We start from the raw sequence: 20,429 nt of genomic DNA, 5'->3' as shown, positions 1-20,429 counted from the left end.
GTTCCCACAATGGAAGTCGATGCTCCTCTCTGGGCCTCGGTTTCGGTTTCCCCACCTGTGGATGATTCTCCTGGGCTCTGAGGCTGTGAAGGTCACTGGGAGCTCAGGGCATGGGGCGGGCAGGTGAGGGGTGGGGCCAGCCATCTTACTGGGAGGTTCCCCATGGGGCGTGGGGTGTGGCTGTAAGTGGGGAGTAGGTGTGGGTGTGAATGGGGCTGCCCCATTGTTGCAGCCTCTGATGCACAGCACTGGTGGGCACTGGGCCTGGGTGTCCCACCAGACAGCCATCAACACGCCTGCATGGCCGTCCTCCCCACAGCTGCCTCCCACCTGCCTGCCCAAACACATGTCCCCTGCCACGAAGCCCCCTGCCCCCAGGAAGCTCCATTCAGAGGGGGCGTTGAGTCCCACCTGGGCATGCCCAGCCCTGGGGCCCAGCTGGCAGGGACTGATGCACGTGCCAGAACCTTCCCTCTCAATCCCTGTGCATCCCCATGTCTCTGTCTCTCTCTGTCTCTTCCATGCCTCCCTGTCCCCGTGTCTCAGTCTTTCTGACTTGGTCCCTGTCGCTCCCTGTAGCCTTTGTCTCTGCCTGCCCTTCAGTCTCTCCTTATAGCTGTCTCTGTCTCTCAGTCTCTGTCTTGTACAGTTTCTCCCTGCCTCTCCTTGTCTCTGCAGCTCACAGCTTCTATATCTTAGTTTCTCTCTCTGGTCTCCTTCTCCCTTGTCTCTGTCTTGTGTCTCTTGTGTCTGTGTCTCTTGTCTCTGTGTCTTGTCTCTGTCTCTGTGTCTCTGGTCTGTCTCTGTGTCTTGTCTCTGTCTCTGTGTCTCTGGTATGTCTCTGTGTCTCTGGTCTGTCTCTGTGTGTCTCTGTGTCTCTGTCTCTGGGCATTTGGGGACTCAGGGACCCGCCCCACGGGGCGAACACGTGCGGAGGCCGCCAAGAGCGGAGTGGGCCCCGCCCCCGGCTCCAGGCCCCGCCCCCAGGCCGTGATTGGCCAGTCTCGACGCCCCATTGGCCGGTCCGGCCGCCGCCCCGCCCCCGCCCCCGCCCCCGTGGCCCCGCGCGAAGGCAGAGCCGCGGCCGCGCGGGGAGGCGAGAGCGGGCGGCGAGCGGGGCGCGGGCCATGCGCCGCCGCCTGTGGCTGGGCCTGGCCTGGCTGCTGCTGGCGCGGGAGCCGGGCGCTGCGGGGGCCCTGAGCGCGAGCGCGCCGCGCAGGGCGCGCAGCTACCCGCACCTGGAGGGCGACGTGCGCTGGCGGCGCCTCTTCTCCTCCACGCACTTCTTCCTGCGCGTGGACCCCGCGGGCCGTGTGCGGGGCACCCGCTGGCGCCACGGCCCGGACAGTAAGTCTCTGAGGAGGGCTGCGCGGGCCGGTTGCTTGGGGGGCGGGGTCGAGGAGGGGTTGATTCTGGACCCCCAACGCGGCAAAACCAAAGACACCCATCAGGCAGATGAGGAAACTGAGGCACAGAAAGAGGAAGTGACCCGCCCAGGATCGCACCTACAGGGGGTGGTGGAGCCGGGCGCCCCAGAGTCAGGACCTCATTCATGGAGCTAAAGTCGCGTCCCTTCTGCCCGGCTGTGTCCCCAGGGCCCCACCCAGCAAACAGTAGGCACTCCATAAGCGCGTGTGGAATGCTGGTGGCAAGAGGAGAGGCAGGGAGGAGGGAGGGGAGCGCAGGGAGCTGGGGAGGGGGCCGGTAATGGCTGGCCCCTGAATCACCGTCATTAGGGCAGATAATCACCCCCTGCCCTCCCCGCCGCTTTCATCTGGCTCCGAAGGCCCTCATTAGGCGGCATGCGACCAGGGCCAGGATGGGGACTGGCTGGGCCGGTCCACGGGCGGTGAGCACGGCCAGTCGGCGGGTGGCCTCGCGCGGGGGCAGAGGCCTGGATCGGCCAGGTGACCTGGGAGAGTCGCTACTTCTCTCTGAGCCTCGGTTTCCCCACTGGACGTGGATGGCGATGATGATTGACAGCTGTGTGGGCGGGGCTGGGAGCTCTCCTTGCCTTCATTCGTCTGGTGGTTATTATTCATAATTGGGCACCGCCTGTGTGCCGTGCTGGGCGCGGGGACCTAGTGGTGATCAAGCTGGCCAACCCTCCTGCTTCTAGAGCAGGGAGGAGAAGTAAACAAGCAAACAAGGAATGTCATAATTTCAGAGTGGACCAGGTGGGGTGCACAAAAGTGGGACAGGTGATGCTGGGAGGCTGACCTTTGGCCCCTTCACCTGGGGGGCCTGGAGGCTGCTCTGGGGGGGCTGTGTCTTGGGTTGGGCCAGGGTAGGGCAAGGAGCTAGCCAGGCACAGGAGGAGCTGGGTGCCTGGCTGAGGAATGGCCGGGGTGAGCGAGGTGGGGAGGGCACATGGCTGGCCACCTGGAGCTCGGGCCACAAGGTCTTGGCTGAAGGTCAGAGGGCAAGACCTGGATGGCAGAAGAGGCTCCAGTGTCCAGGGAGCAGAGGGTGCTTGCTGGACGGGAAACTGTATGCTCTGAGGGACAGGGCTCTCCCAGGGCTGCCCATGGACCTGTGGGGTCCAGATCTGGCTTTGACATTCCCAGGCCTCAGCTTGCCCCTCTGAAAAGTGGGCACAGGCAGCACCTCCCACCTGGGGCTGCTGCGTGGGCTTGGTGGGTGCAGAGGGTGTGGAATGCCCTCCAGCACGCTAGTGGTCACCAACGACCTGAATGTGCTGTCTGTGAACACCCTGTAACATAGCGTGGTGGGGGCCCGTGTGCCCACTGCTGGGCTGTTGTCCTGTCCTTACTTTTTTGTTTTGAGACACTCTGTCACCCAGGCTGGAATGCAGTGGTGTCATCACAGCTCACTGCAGCCTCCAGCTCCTGGGCTCAAGCGATTCTCCTGCCTCAGCCTTCCGAGTAGCTGGGGCTGCCAGTGCGTCACCATGCCTGGCTAAGTTTTCTATTCTTTGTAGAGACAGAGTCTCGCTTTTTTGCCCACTCTGGTCTCCAACTCCTGCTGTCGTTACTTCCTGTTATCAGAGCTTGTCCGGGGCAGGCACCCACCACCTCTTGCACTTGCAGTTTGAACCCTCTGGGCCTTTGGCTCGGTTTTCTTGCCCCTGGTGGGTCTGACTTGGCTCCTGGGGCCCCGAACCCCTGGTTTGGACACTATGCGTGGGTCAAATTGCATGGACGAGGACACTGACCTAATCAAGGGCCCCCCTGCTCCAAACTGCACCTCAGCTCCCCGTGTCCTCCAGCGGTAGGGGTGGGGCCTCCCTTAGGTTTGGCGCTGGCTATTCCCCCTGCCGCAGCCTGGGGAAGCTCCCGGGCATCTGTCCTGGCCCCGAGGGTCCTGTGGGCAGCATGGCGGCCAGCAGAGGGGCCCAGGGGCGGAGGCCTGCCCTGACCAGTCCCTGTCCCCGCCCAGCAGGCATCATCGAGATCCGTTCTGTCCACGTGGGTGTCGTGGTCATCAAGGCCGTACACTCGGGCTTCTATGTGGCCATGGACCGCCAGGGCCACCTCTATGGGTCGGTGAGTACCGGGCAAGCAGGGGCCTGGGGTTGGCGGGCGGTGGGATGGTCCACTGGCCTCACGCCCCGCCCCGCAGCGGGTCTACACTGTCGACTGCAGGTTCCAGGAGCGCATTGAGGAGAACGGCTACAACACCTATGCGGCACTCCGCTGGCGCCACCGTGGCCAGCCCATGTTCCTGGCACTGGACAGGAGGGGGGCCCCCCGGCCTGGCGGCCGGACGAGGCGGCACCACCTGTCCACCCACTTCCTGCCCGTCCTGGTCTCCTGAGGCCCCACGAGGCCGGGAGGGGCCTCCGACAGACTCGAGAGGCGCAGGCCTGAACTGGCGCCTGTTCTTCCATTGAGTGCCTGCTGCTGGCGCAGTGCGGCCCACACGTGGTCGGCTCCCAGGGAGCCCCGAGTGGTATCCCGTGTCCAGTCACGAGCTGGGGGGTGAGGATCCCGCAAGGCACCCCCTGGGTGGAAGGATGTGGTTGTCGGAAGTCTGGGAAGGGCATTCCAGGTGGGGCCCAGCCGGCCCAAGGCACGGAGGTGGGAACACGTGGAGGGGCAGTTGGGGCTGAGGCCACGTGTGAAGTGGGTGGAAGAGGAGGTGGGCGAGGGCGGAGCAGGCAGAGACGGTGATGTAGGCACCACACAGGCAGGGCAACAGCCCACAGACGTCCCCGTCCTGATCCTGGGACCTGCAGGTATGCTATCTCCTGCAGACACAGGGACTTTGCCAGTGGGATTAAGGACCTTGAGACGGGAGGTCACCCTGGATGACCCGGGGACCCAGTTTCAGCACAGGCAGGGAGGGAGGCAGGGAGACTGGAAGACGCTGCGCTGCTTGCTCTGAAAGAGGAGGAGGGCCCCAAGCCGAGGGACACGGGCAGCCGCTAGACGCTGAGAAAGGCGGGATGTGGTTCTGCCCTGGAGCCCCCAGGAGGGACCGGCCTTGCCACACCCTGATTTTAGCCCAGAGAGGCCCACGTCAGATTTCTGACTCCAGAACTGTCAGACGATAAATGTTTTAAGCCATTGAGTTTGTGGTCATTTTGTTATAGCAGCAGTAGGACACACATACACAACGCCTGGAACTGTTTAAATGACAAAGTGGTCCTCAGAGCTCCTGGGTTCTCCTGGGACGGGCGGAGACCAGGGAGTGGCGGGCAGGAACCGTGTGCTGAGCACCCTCCTCTCCTGCAGCCCCTGGGATCCAACTCCAACCAGAAGGAAGGGGGAGCTGAGGGCCTGGGCTCCTCCTGCACACATGGGGTAATGAAGCCATCTGCCCTTGGGGCAGGAGAGAGCTGACCTGGTGAGGTGACAGCTCCTGGGGAAGGGCCAGGGCTCCCCCATCCAGCCACCACCCCCACTTACAATGTGGAAAGCTGAGTGGGCTAAGCACCTGCTGGGAGGGCGCTGGGCAGCCTAGGGCGGGGAAAAGCCCCCTGCTCACTCTGCAGAGACTGGTGGCCCTGCCCCAGGGGACCCTGTGAAATGTCAGGGATACCTGTGGTTGTCAGAGCTACGGCTCAGCCCCCATAGGGCCCCAGATGCCCTGAGGTCCACAGTGCCCAGGGTGACGCTGCCTAAGCAGACCCCCTGATGCCGCCCAGCACGGAGTGGGGAAGGGGCATGGCCACCGGAGCTCTGCCGTCTGGGGCTGCACAGTGCCACAGCAGCTGAAATAAAACCGCTGACACCAGCGCTGCTGCCGCAGACGTGGAGAAACCGGATCCCTCACATGGCACAGGCGGGAATACGACGCGGTGCCGGATCTGAACGGTTTGGCAGTTTCTTCTAAAAAACTAAACGTGCAGCTACCGTCCAACCAGCAGTGACACTTCTAGGCATTTATATCCCAGAGATGGACTCTGTTCACACAAACACCTGGACACCAAGAACTGGGAACCGCCAGCGTCCTTCTGAGGTGGAGTCACAGACCGTGGCACACCCGCACTGGGAGTGCCATCCAGTGGCGTGGGGGTGCACACAGGGCGTGGTGCATCCCAGGAAATGACAGTGAGGAAAAGCCAACCCTGAAAGGTCACGGACGGTGATTCCGCTCTAGAGACGACAGCCTGGCCACAGAGGGTCCCATGGGGTCCCTGCAGTCCTGGCTTATGCACAGCTGGGTGTGACTGTGGGGGTCCTGCTCTCCTGGCCTCCCCACCGGAGGGACACACACGCCCTGTGGCCACAGACCCCCTCCCGGCCCTCTCCTGAGAACCCGCAGAATGGGAGCCTCAACTGCCTAGCACTGCGAGACTCCCAGCTGTCACTCTCCAGTGGGAAACAGGCCCTGCGTGGGTCACCTGCTCTGTGGCAGTGGCCCAAGTGGCCTCTGCTGGCTGCTGGTACAAGTCACCACAGACTCGGTGGCTTAAAACACATGACTCTCTCACAGTCCTAGAGATCAGATGTCCCCAAGCCAAGGATAATCCCAGGTAACCTCCGCGTCTCAATGTCCTCATCTTAGTCTTATCTGCAGGGCACCAGATGCATCATCTGTAAGGTTCGTCGGAGGAGGACTTGGACATCTTTGGGGGCCGATGCTCTGAGGGCCACAGCCCCGGAGGTGGCCCTGGCAGTGGTCATCAATGTCACGGATGCTCACAGATGCTTCTCTCTAGCTCTGGGGCCCCGATGGTGTCTCCCAGAAAGGTTCAAAGGGCCTCGTCTCAGTAGCAAAAACCAAGAAATGACCAAGTGCAGAGCCAAGGATGGGCAGGACCTACGTCACCAGCCGAGCGGGGGGCAGCAGACACCTCTAAGGTGTGGACAGAGCCTGGCACGGAGCAGACGCTGGGAACCTGCACACAGCACTACGCCAGGGCGTGAGAGCCGGTGCCCTGTGGCTGCTGCAGACAAAGGTGGCCCCTGTGAGGGGTGGGCTGCGGACAGGGCCCGCGGCGGTGGAGATGGGGGGCTCCTTTATCTGTCTAGACCATCTGACATCCGGGATATGGGAGACAAACTCACCACCCAGCCCTGGGCAGGTCCCCACGCTTTGCCCGGGGCTGGCTTGTGGCCACGGCCAGTGTCCGCCCACCCTGGCTGCAGAGCTGCGCTGTGTAGACCCAGCAGGGAACCCTGAGACGGGACGTGTGCAGTGGGGGTGCTACCTGTTTGGTGCAGCCTTATTTTCAGTTTGAAATTGTGCAACCCGGTGACATGTTGCCATCTCCTTGTTGGACATTGCCAGTTCAGACTTCCAAGGTTTCAGTCTGTCATTGTGGGTGCGACAGTGGTGGGCCCCCAGCTGAACCCAGGTGGGGCATGGCTCGGCTCCGGGGCTCACAGCAGGCTCAGACCCCTCCGGGGACACACAGACCCCCCAGCAAGCCGGGCAGCTCAGCCCCCTCCAGACACAGTGGCACAGAAGGAAGACGCCAAGGCACCCGCTTCTCTTTTTAAGTGGTGTATTTTAAATAGCTTCCGAGATACACATTTTCTCCTTTAAAAAACGTCTGTCCGAGCAGTTTTGTTCTTGGGTTTTTTTGCTGGTCATCCTCGTGGTCCAAGCCCCCCAAACTCCGGGCGGTGGAGGCAGCCTGGGGACCCTTGCAGCCTGTCCTGGCGGCATCACAGCCCTGGTGAAGCAGCTGCACCCGTCCGTCCACAGATCATGCATGGCCGCGTGTGAGCTACAACGTCCATTTATTTCAGAGCAGTAATAATTTAAAATTATAAAAACCTTTCCGCCATCGAGCGTTTAGAGGGTTAGAGACAGGGGAGGGGGAGGCTGAGGGCGCCCCTGGAAGGCCGTGTGGCCCGCGCCCTCCGGGCCGGGAGTGGCCAGCGAGTGGGACGTCCCCTGGGCTGGGGGCCGGTGCCGAGCCCATCCCACCCTGGGCGCTGACCGACCAGGCGAGTCCCGGCGCCCGCGGTGACCGAGCCGGGGGCGGGGCGGGGCCGCAGCTCTCCCAGCAGCTCCGCCGAGGCGGCTCACGAGTTACTCGCCGCGTTCTCGTTGCCAGGCGAGCTAGAGGAGGATGAGGAGGACGAAGAGGAGAAGCTCACCCCCGTCAGGCCCGGGGGGTTCGTGGCCGTGTTCTGTCCTGTGAGGCTTTTTCGGCAGACAGGGCAGCTGTCGTGCTTTGTGTGGACAGAGGTGCAGGGAAAAGATCTGGTTAGAGACGGGGGGCAGGAGCCCAAAAGGCAGGCCAAGTGGGCCAGGAGGTGGACAGGGGCGTGCCAGAGAACTGTGGATTAAAGAGGCCTTGGGTGGGAGGCTCCGGACGCAGGTGGGCCGTGCGTGCAAGTGGGGGGGGCGGGCCAGGGGCATAAGAGTGGGCCAGGGGCAGGGCGCTGCTCACCTGCTCCAGCCAGGGCACAATGCAGCCGTCGTGGAACAGGTGGTTGCAGGGCAGCTGCCGCACACTCTCGCCCAGCGCGTAATCGTCCTTGCACACGGGGCACTCGAGCCCGGAGCCTGTGGGGCACAGTGAGGCCAGGAGGGAGGACCACAGCTGTCTACCCTCCCCAAGGCAGCAGGTGCCCCATGGGGAGTCGGCCTGGGACACCCAGCCCCAGGCAGGGCAGCCTCAGGCACAAGGAGGCAGAGGGGACCGGACAGAATCCTCCCTAACCCTAACGCAGAGCACATGGGCCATACCTACGTGCTCCTCCGTGACGGGGACAGTGGGGAGGGCCTGGATTTTCTCCTTGTCTGCGGGTGGTGGGCCTGTGTTTTCAAACTGATTGAGAAGCTGAAAGATAAGGGTAAGAGGGAGCTCCTGGGGGAGGAGCAGCGCCTTCAGCCCAGCCCTGGGCTCTGAAGTGTGGCCTGCCAGAGCCAGACCCACAAAAGTGCGGAGGCCTTGTTTGTCCCCGTCCGGACCCCTGGGAGCCTGCCCTGGCCGAGTCAGAGGTCACTGTGGCACCCGAATCCCTGCCTGGTGGGCAACTGGAGGGCCCACGTCCCACTGCCCTTGGGACCCGCCAGTGACGAGACTCTCCACAGCTCACTGGCAGGTGAGGAGGGCATGGCCTGGCCGCAGCGCCACCCCAGGCAGGTGAAGCCAACATGTGCAGGGGGACTGCAGGCCTGGGGCGTGTCCTCCCACAGTGGGCTGCCACACTCTGCAGGACGTGGAGACACAGGGACAGCAGGGGGCAGGAGACACCCCAGAACCCTCGCATGCAAAGCCGACAGCAGCCCGGTGCCCCGGCAGCCTGCTGGGCGCCAGCCCTGTACCTGCGTGATGATGGCGTCCAGGCCATTGGCCCCCCAGGCGTAGTCCATTGGGTTTGAGTGCAGGACACCCCTGGGGGGAGAGATCGGGGTTCGAGTGGCCGCAGCTGGGTGGGGGCAGCCCCCCCCTTCTACTCACCAGGGGCCCAGGCCCAGGTTGGGGATGGTGGCAGGCGTGATGATGCCGTTGACCAGCTGCTGGATGATCCTGGAACAGAGCGTGGGGTAGGTCAGCATCCAGCCACCAAGTTGCTTCTGTTAGTTTTTTTTTTTAACTTTTTTGTTTTTGTTTTTTTTTTTTTGAGACAGAGTCTCGCTTTGTTGCCCAGGCTAGAGTGAGTGCCGTGGTGTCAGCCTAGCTCACAGCAACCTCAAACTCCTGGCTCGAGCAATCCTCCTGCCTCAGCCTCCCAAGTAGCTGGGACTACAGGCATTCACCACCATGCCCGGCTAATTTTTTGTATATATATTAGTTGGCCAATTAATTTCCTTCTATTTTATAGTAGAGACGGGGTCTCGCTCTTGCTCAGGCTGGTTTTGAACTCCTGACCTCGAGCAATCCGCCCGCCTCGGCCTCCCAGAGAGCTAGGATTACAGGCGTGAGCCACCGCGCCCGGCCTAACTTTTTTGTTTTTGAGACAGGGTCTCACTCTGCCGCCCAGACTGGAGTACAGTGGTGTCACCATAGCTCGCTGTGGCCTCCAACTCCTGGGCTCAAGCAATCCTCCCACCTCAGCCTCCCCAGTAGGTGAGACTACAGGTGTGTGCCGTCACACCCAGCTACTTTCTCTATTTTTAGTAGTGAAGGGGTCTCACTCTTACTCAGGCTGGTCTCGAACTCCTGAGCTCAAGATATCCTCCTGCCTCGGCCTTCAGAGCGCTAGGATTACAGGTGTGAGCCACTGCACCCGGCCCCTATATATTTTTTTTCAGACAGGATCTGCTCTGTCACCCAGGCTGGAGTGCTGTGGCATGATCGCAGCTCACTGTGGCCTCCAACTCCTGGGGTGACGCGATTCTCCTGCCTCAGCCCCCCAAAGTGGTGGGTTTACAGGCGGGCCTCACCATGCCTGGCTAAACCAGCTTTTACAGATTCCTTTCAGCAACCACAGAAGGGATCAACTGCCACGAGAGAAATCCAGTGATCCTCCCTCCTGCCCAGGCCCAAGGCCAGGAGGATACCCGGCAACATGCAGACACGTGACCACCTGCAAAGCCGTGTCTAAAACCCAGTGGGAGGAAACTGCTCCTGGCTCGGGGTGCTGCCCTGTAACCCCACACATCCCAATATCACTCCATACGAGTCCCTCAAGCCACGGAGTCTGCACTGCTGCTTCTAAGGACCCCGAAACATGGCCCGTTCCTGCCTCCAAAGTGCTGTGTGGGGCCGCAGCTCTGCGGGGATGAGACTGAGGCTCCCCGGAGCGTTGGGGCTCCGAAGGGACCAGAGCAGCCAGGCTGGGCCAGCCAGCCTTTCCTGAGAGCCTGGCAGGAAACCCAGGTTTTGGTGGAACCGGTGCCCATTTTTAAGTGTCAGAATTTCCAATCTTACCAAGCAGGGCCCTCTCGGCCACCCCCAGGGCCCCCTCACCCTTCCAGCGTGGGGACGCCTTCCTGTCGGCCGGTGGCCCTCCGCGCGGTGAGGCGGGCACGGGGCTGCCGGGCGCCATACCGGTGCCGGGATGGGTGCTCTCTCTCCCGCCGGCCTTCGGGGTCCCTGCTGTCGTCAGTCTGTGCCCCAGGAGGGAATGTGGGGATCTCGAAGCTGTCGTCAAAGATGCCAAAAGCAAACTGTCCGTAGCCCTGCGGCAGCGTGAAGAGGTGCTGGTCCACGTTCTGGGGAGAGGAGGGGGGGTGACCACGGAGCAGGGCCTGGGGGCAGCCACCGGGGCCTGCAAGGTCTGCCAGGGAGAAAAGGCAAAGGAACACAAGGCAGGCCCCAGGGAATACCAGGCAGACAGAGGTGGGGGGGCAGAGCTGGCCACGCTCATGACAAGGACAGGGAGAGTGGCCAGGTGGCCCGGACAGCCAAAAACCGCCCTATCGGGACTACACGCTCAGCCTGCACAGTGGCCAGCTTCCGCTGACTCTCCTCTAGGGAGAGCCCAGGAAGGTCTGGGACAGGGTTTGTGAGACACAGAGGAAACGGGACAACAGAGTGGTGTGGCGGGAGAGGCGTGGTGGCAGTGACACAGGAAGATGGGCCTGGGGCTGGTCCAGGAGCCTGGGGTCGGGATGAGTTTGCTGCTGCCCCAGCTAGGCGGCAAGGGCAGGATAGCAGAGAGCCGCCAGCCCCTGGGGCAGGTGACTGGCAGCAGGACGAGAGGTCACAGGCCCCAACTCACTTCAAACGGCTGCCGGCTCTGGTCTGTGGGGGCTGTGGAGGGGGCAGAACCGTTTTCTGTATTCCTGGGGAGAGAAGCGCACGTCAGCGGGCTCCAGAGCCCCACAGGTGCAGGGTGCTCTCTGCAACCCCGTTTCTGGGCCTGCACGTCAGGAGAGTGAGACTCATACATCTATAGCCACCCCAAGATGCGGACTGTGTGGTCACTGCAGAAACTGCAAACCCCCGGGACCCCCCCACACACACACGGAAGAGGAACCTTCCAGACTCTGGCATACCTGGATGTGTCCACACCTGCCTTTGGTGTCACCACCTTTTTTCTTCCCTAAGTAAACCAGCAGTGGCTTTATAAATTGACACAGACACCCCCCGCCCAATTCACGAGTGTGTGGATGTTGGCAGGGGCCACAAGGCCGCTACTGTTCCCCAACTTCTGTGTCCTGGCCCAAGGACACCCTTGCCCTGGAGGAAGTGTCCTCAGATCCAGGAGGCAAGGCCTGGGGAGGAGAGTGACTGCTGGAGGCCACCAGGCCTGTGCTCTGGCCCCGGCCCCCCAATGTCACCACAGAAGAGGACCTTGTGCTGCCATCCACGGGAGGGACGAGCCCCAGGGCTACCACAGCTGCTTCCTGGCCCAGCTGGCCCAGTGCCCAGAGATGCCAGGGCCCACAAGCCGTATGCCAGGCGGGCACTGGCCAGCACAGTCCCTGCTTGCCCACCCGCACTTAAGACCCTGCCGGCTTTTCCAACTGCTACAACCAAGGCGTTGGGATACCTGGTCTCTTCCGGAAGCTCCTCGATAAAGCCAGACTCGCATCTTGGGCAGATGTAATCCTGTAGGAGACAGGAGCCCAGGGTCAGGTGGTGTCCCCACCCCTGCAAGCCACAGGGCACCTCAGGGCCCATCTGTGAACCCTTAAGGACAAGAGCAGAGGGGCTCCACCTGCCCAGCCTGGCACATGCGGGCCCTCCCGACTCCTTGAGTCTTAGAGGACAGACAGACGGACGAGGGAGGCCAAGAGGACCTGCCAGCTCCTGCCAGCCCCAGGTGGCAAGAACACTGACCCAGCCTGCACTGACCTGTTCCTCCTGCAGGTGTCCTTCCCCTCCCCCTGCCCTGGGTCCCAGGGCTGGACCCAGACTTAGCGTCCCCACAGTGACGGGGATGTCACCGTAGGCTCCAAGCTCACAGCCCAGTGTGGCAGTTGCGGCATGAAGCCTAAGCCCCTGGCTGCAGCATGGCCCCACCCTGGTGACAGCAAGTGTGTGAGCCCTCAAACCATGCCATGGCTCCCTGACCATGCCTCAAGCCACAGCCGTGCTGAGCAGGCCCACGTCATCAAACATGCGGATCAGGGCTCTCACATCTGTCCTCAAGTTGCCTCTGGGAGACGTGGACACAGACAACACACGTACGAGACGTACAAGCATAAGTCCTCTTGGCGTGTCATCATGCGAATGCCCAGGACACATGCCGTGGGCTCTGGGAGCCACACGCTCCACAGGGCTGGTCACAGTCCTGCTTAAGGCAGCGCAGGGCTGGGCTCTGCTGCGGAGCACAGTCCTGCATCCGGCCTCACCTGCTGACTCTGGGGACGGCCGCGCCACACCGGGCCCCTCACCTGCTCCTGCTGCCAGTGGCAAAGGCTGAGATAGGGGCAAGCAGATGGTGTCCCCACATAACCCCAAGACACAAGGACTCACAGGCTGGCCTGTGTGTGAAGGGACTCGCACCGACAGTACTAACACGTAAGAAACACTTAAGACTCAACAAAAACACAAACCACCCAGTTTCAGAAACAGGCAAAAGATCTGTGTAGATATTCCTCCCAAAAATACAAATAACCAACGAGCACACGAAAAGATGCCCCAAACTGGCAGCCATCAAGGAGATGTAGTGAGACACTGTCACCCCACAAGGCAGGCCAGGCCCAATGCCAGACGGTGCAGGTGAGCCTTGGACACGTCTGGCGGGAGAGAAAAGTGGGGCAGCTGCGAAGGAAAACAGCCCAGAAGTTCCTCAAATGGTTAAAGGTAGAATCACGTGACCCAGCAGAAATGACAACACCCGAGAGAAATGGAAACACATGGCCGCAGAGCCTGTGCGCAAACAGCCTGTGCGTCCACAGCAGCACGACGTGTAAGCATCACAGGGTAAAAACAGCTCAGGTGCCCATCAACAGGCGAGTGGACAAACCCAGCGTGGCCCATCCACACTGGAATGTCACTTGGCCACAAGAAGGAAAGAGGCTCAGACACAGGCCACAGCGTGGAGGGACCATGAGGACATCGTGCTCAGTGAGAGACGCCAGACACAGAAGGACACGCACAGGTGGATGCGTGGTGTGAAATACAACTCAATAAAGCTGTTACAAGAATCAAACAACCACAACAGCAGCCCCTGGCTCAGGGCACAACCGGGTTGGTCTGCCACAGCGAGCAACGGTGGCAACTGTCACCAGGCGAGTGATTCCCGGGGGACAATAGGGGTGCGGCTGGACTGCCAGGAATGAGACATCCCACTTAAACACAGATTTCACAGATAAATCTGAATTTCTGCCTCTTGTTGACGTCAGGGGTCCATTCCCATTGCCCACGTCTCCGCCTGGAGGGCCAGGGCTCAGGTCCAGGCTCTCACCAAGTCCAGGTGGCCCCCAGTGCCAGCATGGCTCGGTGGACCTGGAATGGCCGCCCAGGCCCCAGGACATAATCAGACTCGCACTGCCCTCTCTGAGCCTCTCCACTGCTGCCCAAGTCCCACCAGGGCCTGTGGGAAAAGCCTCTCCTGAGGGACCCCAGCTTGCTGCCCAGGCCTCCACCCTCTCCTAGGCATGCGCAGGGTCCCAAACACATGTGCGTGACCTGCCTGTGCTGACAAGGGGCCCTGCCCACTAGGCTTGGCCTCTAGAAATCGGGCAACTCGTCTGCCTGCAGCAACCATGGGACCTCATTCCACAGCCCCGTCCTGAGCCCTGAAGTGCACAGCCACCCAAGGACACTCACCTCCTGGCTGTGGACAGGCTGGGCTCTGGCTCTGCTCCTTGGCCGTAATGCCCCTACCCTGACCAGGCCTGCAGACGGGGCCCGACGCCTGGGTCACACAGGCAAGTGCCAGGAAGATCTGAGATGCACGGAGCCAGGGGCTCAAGCCTCCGTGCCAAGGCGGTGGGAAGGGGCTGCACTGCACGGTCTCCAGATACTCCCCTCTCCAAGGACACGGCCCAGAGATTGTTTTGTGGCCACAGCACAAACTCACGCTGAAGCAGGGCTCCAGGAGGGAAAGGGCTATCCCACCCCACCACATGGCACCCTTGTTCCTGGAGGGTCCAGCAGCAGCTGCTGGTCCTTGTTACGACTCCCCACCCAGAGGACAGGAGGAGGCAAGGTGACCATACAGCATTCTCACTGTAGCAGCAGCTCAGCAAGGCAGCAGGGACGGACCCAACACTGTGCCCCACCCATGCGGCCCCCAGGACGTGCCATTGCCTCATCCCCAGTCCCTGAGGAGGGACTGCCCCAGGCAGCAGGGATGCCCCAGGGATGTGTCCTATGTATAATACACTGAGGGCCCCAGGTTGGCATTCAGAGGCAAGTAGGATAAACTGAGGCCACAGCTGAAGAAACTGCTGCCCCCAAGTGACCACGCAGCTACAGCAACACCCGCCTCCTCAGGAGAACTGTGAGCTTGGGAAGACCTTGGAGGTGGGGTGGAGGCAGTTATCTGTCCTTGTCCTCTGCTGGAGCCCTTCACACCAGCCACTGCTCTCTACAGAGGATGCCACAGCCTTCTCAGCTGACCTGGGACATGTGGACCCTACAGCCCCCCAGGGTGCACGTGCTGCTGCCCCTTCCTCCTTGGTCTCAGCTGCGGGCACCAGGCCCACAGCCCCACCCTGCCTGTCCCCAGACTGCCTGCGAGCCCCACACCTGAGCCGTGCGCTCCTGGCTGGACGGTCAGTGAGCTAAGCTGCTGCTGAGGGCCGGGCCCCGCCACCTGAGGCTGCCGTGTAAGAGCGAGACACACACACTCGCGCGCCCGCGAGCGTACACACACCCCAGCAGCACTTCAACCCAAGGGCACCCGACCCCACCTTCCTCACTCTTCCCAGGCTGCTTCGGGCCCCGGCGCTAGGGCTCACTCGGTGCCGGCCGTGCTGGGGCGCACCATGCCTGGCCCGATGCTCAGAGGTGCAGGTGCCCTGGGTGCCCCGAATCAAGTTCTCTCTCCTGGGGCTCAGCAGTATGATCCGCGTGGAGACATAGTTCCGAGCAGGAAGAAATTCTGTGCCCACCCTGCCCGGCGTGAACCCCTGCATCACCAGGAGGTATCCTGGTACCGGATCCCAAGGCGGACTCTGCGCTGCTGGAAACCAGCTCGACTCAGCCTCCCTGGAGGCCAGCTCTGTGGCTGCAAACCTCTCCAAGGCACTGGGCAGACACTAGTGAAGGGGGACAGGTTGTCACCGTCACAACATCTAGTTTAACAAGGGACACACAGAGCAGGCCAGTGGCTGGAGGGTTGGCACCTACACAGTGTGGCATGTGAGCCCTGCCCGGGAGGACTTTGGACTTTATTCTGCTGAAGACCAGGGACCAGGGCTGTGCAGGAGACAGCGCAAGCAAGGCCACTCCGGGGCAGGCTGAGGGCCACCAGTGAGGATGGCAGCATCAGCCCTGGCTGCCGAGGGCTCCCACCAGCACTTGCTCCACACCCCACCCACGCTTGGGGGCAGGTGCCCAGACACCTGTGCTGTCCTGTCCTATCACTCAGGGAATCTTCTGAGAGGGAAAAGCAGATACTCCCAAAGGGGACCACAAGCGTAAGCAAGGCCACCCCAGGAGTCACCCTGAGATGAGGGTGAGGACAGCAGCCCAGCCAGTGGGCGGGCAGGCGTGTGGATGGCACCTGCATGGTCCATGCTGCCCTCTGGGAGGGGCTGTGCATCCACAGGCCATGAGCCCCAGGCCACCTCCCCCAGCGCTCGCCAGGCTCACGGGTGCTCAACGCCCTCAAGGTGCCTACACAGCATGCAAGACCTTCAGGGCACAAGCAGCTCCTCCACCTCCACCTGCCCACGCCGGCTCAGCCCTGGCAGGCACTGAGGCAGAGGATGCCAGCACTCAGCAGGCCCCTGTCCACACAACTGCATGGCATGCCACCCAAACCAACACGTCCTCACTAGAGTCGAGTCTGGGCCTGCGCGCCACCTTGCAAGGCCCCCAAGCCCCAGCCGGCCTGTCTGGTTCCTGCTCCCACATGCCCCACGCCAGCTAAGCCTTCCTTCCCTGGAACACCCAGACCTTCGTCACTATCTTTGATGCAGACAGCCAGGTCCCCAACTGCGAGCACTGGGCCCTCACCGGCAAGGCGTTGGGCAAGAGCCTCCAGGTACCTAGTACTCTGCACACAGGTGCTCCCATTTGACAGGTGAAGAGACTGAGGCCTGGCGGCTGAGTGCCCTGCCCAAGACCATGCAGCTGAGAAGTGGACAGCTGCATGTGGCCTCAGCCTGGTACCAGAGCCCAGGTGATATGGATAGCCTGGGATGGCCCAGCTGCCACAGGGGTGCCCCCCATGAGCAGGCACATGGCCCATAGCAATCCAGGTGCCTGAGAGGGAACCACTTCAACAGGCCAGTTCCTTTTGTGGTCAGAAGCAGAAACTTCATAAAAACTAGCCCAGGTATCTCAGCAGTAGCGCATCCGACTAAGGTGCAGGGCGAGTCTCCCACGAGCAGAAATACCATTTCAGGGGTGCTAGCAGTGAGCCGGGACTTTCCCGGGCTTGGCCAGTACCCAACCAGAACCCAACCTTCCCTCCCCAGAACACCAGGCATGCCTCGGTCACAGCACAAAGATGCTCTGGTACACAGCCACCCTGTCTACTGGCGACTCACTGAATCCTGCTCCAAACTCACGAGTAGGCACTCCAGGACTATTTACATGGCGGAGACAGGGGCTCTGCCCCACACTCCCTCCCCGCCATTATTTGTTCTTACAGAATCTACCAGCGTTTGTGACTAAATATTTGTCAATCACTGTCCAACACTGGCTCTCTGGCCAGCAGGTTTGTGAGGGTGGAGACCATGCCTACCTTGTCACCACTGGGTTCCTGTGACTTAGGAGGAAGGTCCTCACCAGGCCTAGCGACAGTTGGAGGAGGTCAGGGTCCTTCTCATCCAAGGCCACAGGGCCAGGAAGTGGCTACACCATGCCCGGACCCAGCCCTGTGCTGGTCCCAGGAATGGCAACCAAGAGCAGCTGCGTGCTTAGTCTTGCAGACTGCCCCTCCTGTGGTCCCGCCACACAGCCACAACCCCGGGCTTACCCAGAGCCCAACCTGGGCTCACACCAGGCCCATGGGGCTGCGCTGCAACTAACCCAGACAGGGAGGCCATCAGGCGACCAGCCCTTTCCTGCCACAGGAAAAAATAAACCCACGCATTTGGTCACAGAAGTCTTCTGTCTTGAAGGTATCTCCCACACCTGAGCTTTGACTGTACTTGTCTCTCCTGCTGAGAAGGGAGGATGCCCTGGCCTCTGAAGCCGAATCCCCTCTACCCTGCCTCTGCCTCCAGCTCCCTTTCCAGGGATCCCCACAGTCCCCTGCTGCATCTGGAGGGCCTGGGCCTGGATTACAGGTCATGGCGCAACAGCCAGCAAGAGGAAACATACAAAGAGCGCACACGGTGGGTGTCCCACAAGCCTCCCTGCCTGCAGTCCCTCCCCCATCACAGGGTGGGGAGTCTAGATGCCCCTCCACCCCCGCTTCCCTCGCTGCTCCCTTCCAGCCAGCTCCGCCACTTCTCTGCTGAGCCTCCCCGGGCTTCAGTTCTCCCACCTGCACGGCGGGAGTGGGCTGGTCTAAATCACCATTTCCACGTCAGCCTGGGGAAGGGGGACGCTGGCTAAAAATGCAGATGGCCCAGCCCATTCCAGACCTACTGACTCAGAACCCCCGTGACCAGGGGCCTGGAAAATGGCACCTTCAACAAGCATTATTCCCCCCAAGGTGACATCAGGTCAGTTTGGGAAACACTGGCTTAAAGGGGCAGGAAGCAACACCTTCCACACCGGAGCACAGAGCCCTTCCAGCCAGGAGCAACTAGATTTCAACAGTCTTGATAAGGGAAGGCGCGCCCAGGTCCCAGGCAGACGCTTCGTACGGGAAGGGTCTGGTTCTAAAGGCCTGCCCCTGGCTGCTGCCGGACCCCTCGGCCTGCCCGTCTGTGAAATCAGCAACCAGGGACTTGCCTGCGAAGGCGGCGCCGGGGGCTCCACGAGGCCGGCACGCAGCAGGGCGCCGGCGCTGGCGGCACAGACCACGCGCCCAGCGGACGTCCCCTGGCGTTATTTCGGGGTCTGATCCCCCCCACGCCTCCCTCCTCCGGGGCGCGCCTCTTTCCTGCAGCGCGCCCCCGAGAGAGTCACTTGGCCTCTCTGGGCCTCAGTTTCTCCACCTGCAAACCCAGGTTCGCTGGACTCCGGGGTCTGGTCTGGCGGGTCCGCAGCCTCAGGGGGCGGTAAGGCCGCGGATGTGGGGCCCGGCCCCGACCCGCAATGTGCCCCCTGCGCCAGGCATCGCCTCCTGGCCCGGCCTCAGTTTCTCACACTGGAGGACCGGGTTCATGCCCGCACCGCTCGGGGTCTCCGCGGAGCGACCTTAGGCCGCTGCTGACCCGGGCCTTAGTTTCCCCGCAGGGGCCAGCTCGCACAGAGCGGCGGGCGCCGGCTACCCCCACCCGGACTCGCCTCAGGCCTGCGGGAAAGGCCCCGCCGCCGCCCCCAGCCCGAGCCTCACCGGCAGGCGCGGGACGATCTCGACGGAGCAACAGTGGCAGAAATACCGTCCGGGCTGTGGCGACGCCTCGGCCATGGCCACCGCCGCCGCCTCCGCGCCGCCCGCCCCCCGCGCGGCGCCCGCCGCCGGCCGTTTGCTGCTCCCTCGCCGGCCGACGCGCACGCTCACGCACGGCACGCAAGGCGTGGGGTGGGGCGGGCGCGCGGGAGCGACGCAGGCGGCGCGCGCGGCGGGCCTGGATGCGGGCGATGGTGGCCGCTGAGGGGCAAATTAGGGACGGCGGTTAGGGTGCGCGCCGGGCAGGGGCGGGGCCAGATCCAAGGGCTGTTAAGGAGGCCAAGGGGCGGAGCCTTCACGGGGCGGGGCCGAGTCTCCTTGGCAACCTGTATCGGCGCTGGGCGGCACCAGGCCCAGAGGATGCAGAAGGGCCGAGGGGCGGGGCCTGCATGGGGCGGGGCCGAGTCTCCTTGGCAACCTGGATCCGGCGAGGGGCGGGACCAGGCCCGGAGGATGCGGAAGAAGGCCGAGCCCCTCCTCTTCCCCCAAACCCGCGACACCCTCACCTCGCCCGTTTCCCCGCCTGTCCTACCGTTCTCTCGCTCCGCTGTGCTCCATCCCACGGTCCTCGCTGTCCGTGGGACTCGCCAGGTGCGCCGAACCCCTGGCGTCTGCACCTGCCGTGCCCGCGCCAGGCGCACCGTCCTCCCAGACACCTGTGCGGCTTCTTCTCCCGCCTTTCAAGTCTGCGCTCAAATGTCACCTTCCCGCGAGCCCCCTGACGCCGTCCTGCTGGGGCACCTGTGAGTCCAGCGTCTTTCCGCCGGGACCCAGCGGGAGTCCCCTGAAGCCTGTGCAAGGAATGCGGGCTCGGGACCACTCCTGGGCGGAGGGAGGACCCTCAGAGCCTGAGTCGCGTCGTGCCTCGGTGGGACCCACAGGATAAGAGTCTGAGGCCCGCTGGGCCGTGGCCTTGTCTCCACGACGCTCTGGGGTGAGGAGAGGGCAGGAAACCTAAACCCCCTTCCTTGAAAAACCAATCATCAGAAACTGTCATCTCCCAGCACAGGCCAGGACCATGTCTGAATTTATTTCTTTATTCACTCAACAAACATTCACTGAGCACCTACTGCATACCAGAGCCTATACTGGAGGAAGGCAGAGGAGATGGGGCTCTAGGATGGCCATGGCTCTGCCTGGGGAGACAGGGAGGGCTGCCTAGGAGAGGAGGCAGGGAAATGAGGGCTTTAGGAATGAATAGGAGTTGGTTGGAGCTGGATTTCCTGAAGAAGGGGGCGTTGGAGCCAGGGTGTTGAGGAATGAAGAATTGGAGCCTGTGTGTGAAGGTTTGGAATGCCAAGAGGTTGGGGACAGGGACTTAACAGCTGGCCACCTTGTCCCTTCATTTCAGTGGCAATTTCAATCCATGCCTGCTCTGACCACCAGAGAGCGCACTGGCCTCATCGCCTGGAATCCAGGACTCGCCCTCCCCCCAGGTCGGGGGTGCGGGGAGAGCTGGGATCCAGAGACACAAAACCAGGCCTCTTAGGCTCAGCCGCTTCGTGGACATTCATTCTGCAGAAATTCGTGAGGTGC

The 20,429-nt window shown here is 62.3% G+C and overlaps 2 protein-coding genes across 3 annotated transcripts; one reads left to right on the top strand and one right to left on the bottom strand.

Annotated features, from left to right (window-relative positions):
* The first annotated feature begins 1,127 nt into the window (after nucleotides 1-1,127).
* Nucleotides 1,128-6,964, top strand: FGF22 (fibroblast growth factor 22). Its single transcript, XM_012745889.2, has 3 exons — nucleotides 1,128-1,347; nucleotides 3,403-3,506; nucleotides 3,583-6,964. Exons 1-3 carry the CDS (start codon nucleotides 1,128-1,130, stop codon nucleotides 3,775-3,777), a joined length of 519 nt encoding a protein of 172 aa, XP_012601343.1. The 3' UTR covers nucleotides 3,778-6,964.
* RNF126 (ring finger protein 126) lies at nucleotides 6,900-19,088 on the bottom strand. 2 transcript variants are annotated; one of them, XM_075998333.1, is made up of 10 exons: nucleotides 18,837-19,088; nucleotides 11,811-11,869; nucleotides 11,037-11,100; nucleotides 10,283-10,527; nucleotides 8,831-8,899; nucleotides 8,695-8,764; nucleotides 8,113-8,206; nucleotides 7,814-7,929; nucleotides 7,518-7,592; nucleotides 6,900-7,141 (listed from the first exon to the last, which is right to left on the bottom strand). In XM_075998333.1, exons 1-10 carry the CDS (start codon nucleotides 18,909-18,911, stop codon nucleotides 7,121-7,123), a joined length of 888 nt encoding a protein of 295 aa, XP_075854448.1. In that variant the 5' UTR covers nucleotides 18,912-19,088; the 3' UTR covers nucleotides 6,900-7,120. The 2 variants fall into 2 exon arrangements, with proteins under 2 accessions (XP_075854448.1, XP_012601341.1); XM_012745887.2 differs by having other exon boundaries at nucleotides 6,900-7,592; nucleotides 18,837-19,079.
* Nucleotides 19,089-20,429: the final 1,341 nt, after the last annotated feature.

This window comes from Microcebus murinus, chromosome 27 (assembly GCF_040939455.1).
Source record: "Microcebus murinus isolate Inina chromosome 27, M.murinus_Inina_mat1.0, whole genome shotgun sequence".
Taxonomy (NCBI): domain Eukaryota; kingdom Metazoa; phylum Chordata; class Mammalia; order Primates; family Cheirogaleidae; genus Microcebus; species Microcebus murinus.
Note: the sequence above shows the minus strand (reverse complement) of the source record. Positions and strands in the feature narration are given on the sequence as shown.